A 1404-nucleotide genomic window follows, 5' to 3' on the forward strand; every position below is an offset into this window, starting at 1 on the left:
TTTGAGCAAAGTCTGAAACTTGTTTCAATAATTCATCTGAGGATTGGCCATGATGATGAGCATTCAATTCTTTTCTCACTTTTTCAAACTTTTCTCTTGTTTGTGAAGAAAAATTAATCTCAAAACGAGAACTTGATGAAAAGTGACATTCGTTCCAATCTTCCAATTCTTCGATAATCTTTTGATAGAGATCACGGTCTGCATGTGTTTTCAGTAAATCTTTCAACTTTTCGACTTTGCTCCACATAATCACATTCTCTAACGAGAATTCTAATTTACAAAATTGTTCAAATACTTTTTTGGCGCTTGGATTTTTCAAAAGCTTAGAAACATCATCCTGTTCATTCTGATCCATGTTCATAGTTGTTGAAGATGATGCGTCTCTTGTTGATACATTCTTGGAGTTCTTAATAAATGCACCAATAAATACCAATCCACCAAATGAAATGATAAATCCAGCTTCAAATAATGTTTGAAAAACCAAATTGAACGCCAATTGGAGAATTGTGTTCATATCATCGGAGGTAGTTATTTGTGAATAAGTGCTTGTGATTGAGCTTGTTGAGGAGTTTGATAGAACAGAAAAACCTAATGCATAAGCAACAATATAGAACACAATCGATGTGAAAAATATGACAGCCTCTAATCTAAAGAATAATCTGTCATTGGTAGAAAAGAAATGTTGCAATCTTCGTAGGAAAGATGAAGTTGAATAGAAATTCAAATTCACTTGAACACCTTTTACACCAGTTTTAGGAAATGATTTTGTGATTCCTTGTACGAAATTTTCTAATTTGGATGTTTGTGAAGTTGCATTAGATAAGACATCCTTTCCAACATTTTGCATTTCACTCGATATTTGCTTATACTTGAATTCCATATAGATATCAAACAAATAAATTCCAATTAAACATATTGTCATGATCATAACAAACACAAAAAATGACAGGCTCATAATCCATGAATATGTTGTTGATATAATGACACTTGTTCTTGTTAATGAGATGAAAATGACAAAATAAGCAATCACACACACACTCATGGCACAATTTGAAAGCATCATAAATCTCTTCCTGGAAATGAGTTTCAAAAATGGTGACACTTGTTGTAAAGATACTTGTCTCTCGTTAAACATAATTTCGTACATGTATCTGAATAGAATGTATCTAAGGTGATTCAGCACAAAATTCCAAATCGCCAACGAGACCAATGTAACTACAACCATGGCAGACACGTCTCTGATAATATTCACAGAATCATAACTAATGTTTGACGTTCCATTATTAATGCTAAGTGTAATCGAGTCTGAGACAATATTGGAAAAGGCATTTTCTATGAAGAGAGCAATCAGTGAAAGGTATGGGAAAATCCATCGACTCTTAATTGGTTGTTTGGTAAAAGATT

At 32.6% G+C, this 1404-nt stretch overlaps 1 protein-coding gene across 1 annotated transcript in view; it reads right to left on the reverse strand.

The window, feature by feature from the left end:
• FDP41_010207 (uncharacterized protein) overlaps positions 1-1404 on the reverse strand; it is a gene marked incomplete at both ends in the record, with an annotated part of 4584 nt that overhangs the window by 1546 nt on the left and 1634 nt on the right. The window contains one exon of the mRNA XM_044700480.1: positions 20-1332. Coding sequence (XP_044556247.1) covers positions 20-1332 — 1313 coding nt within the window. The remainder of the gene's footprint in view (positions 1-19; positions 1333-1404) is intronic.

Source organism: Naegleria fowleri (genome assembly GCF_008403515.1).
Source record: "Naegleria fowleri strain ATCC 30894 chromosome Unknown tig77, whole genome shotgun sequence".
NCBI classification, from domain to species: Eukaryota; Heterolobosea; class Eutetramitea; order Acrasida; family Naegleriidae; genus Naegleria; species Naegleria fowleri.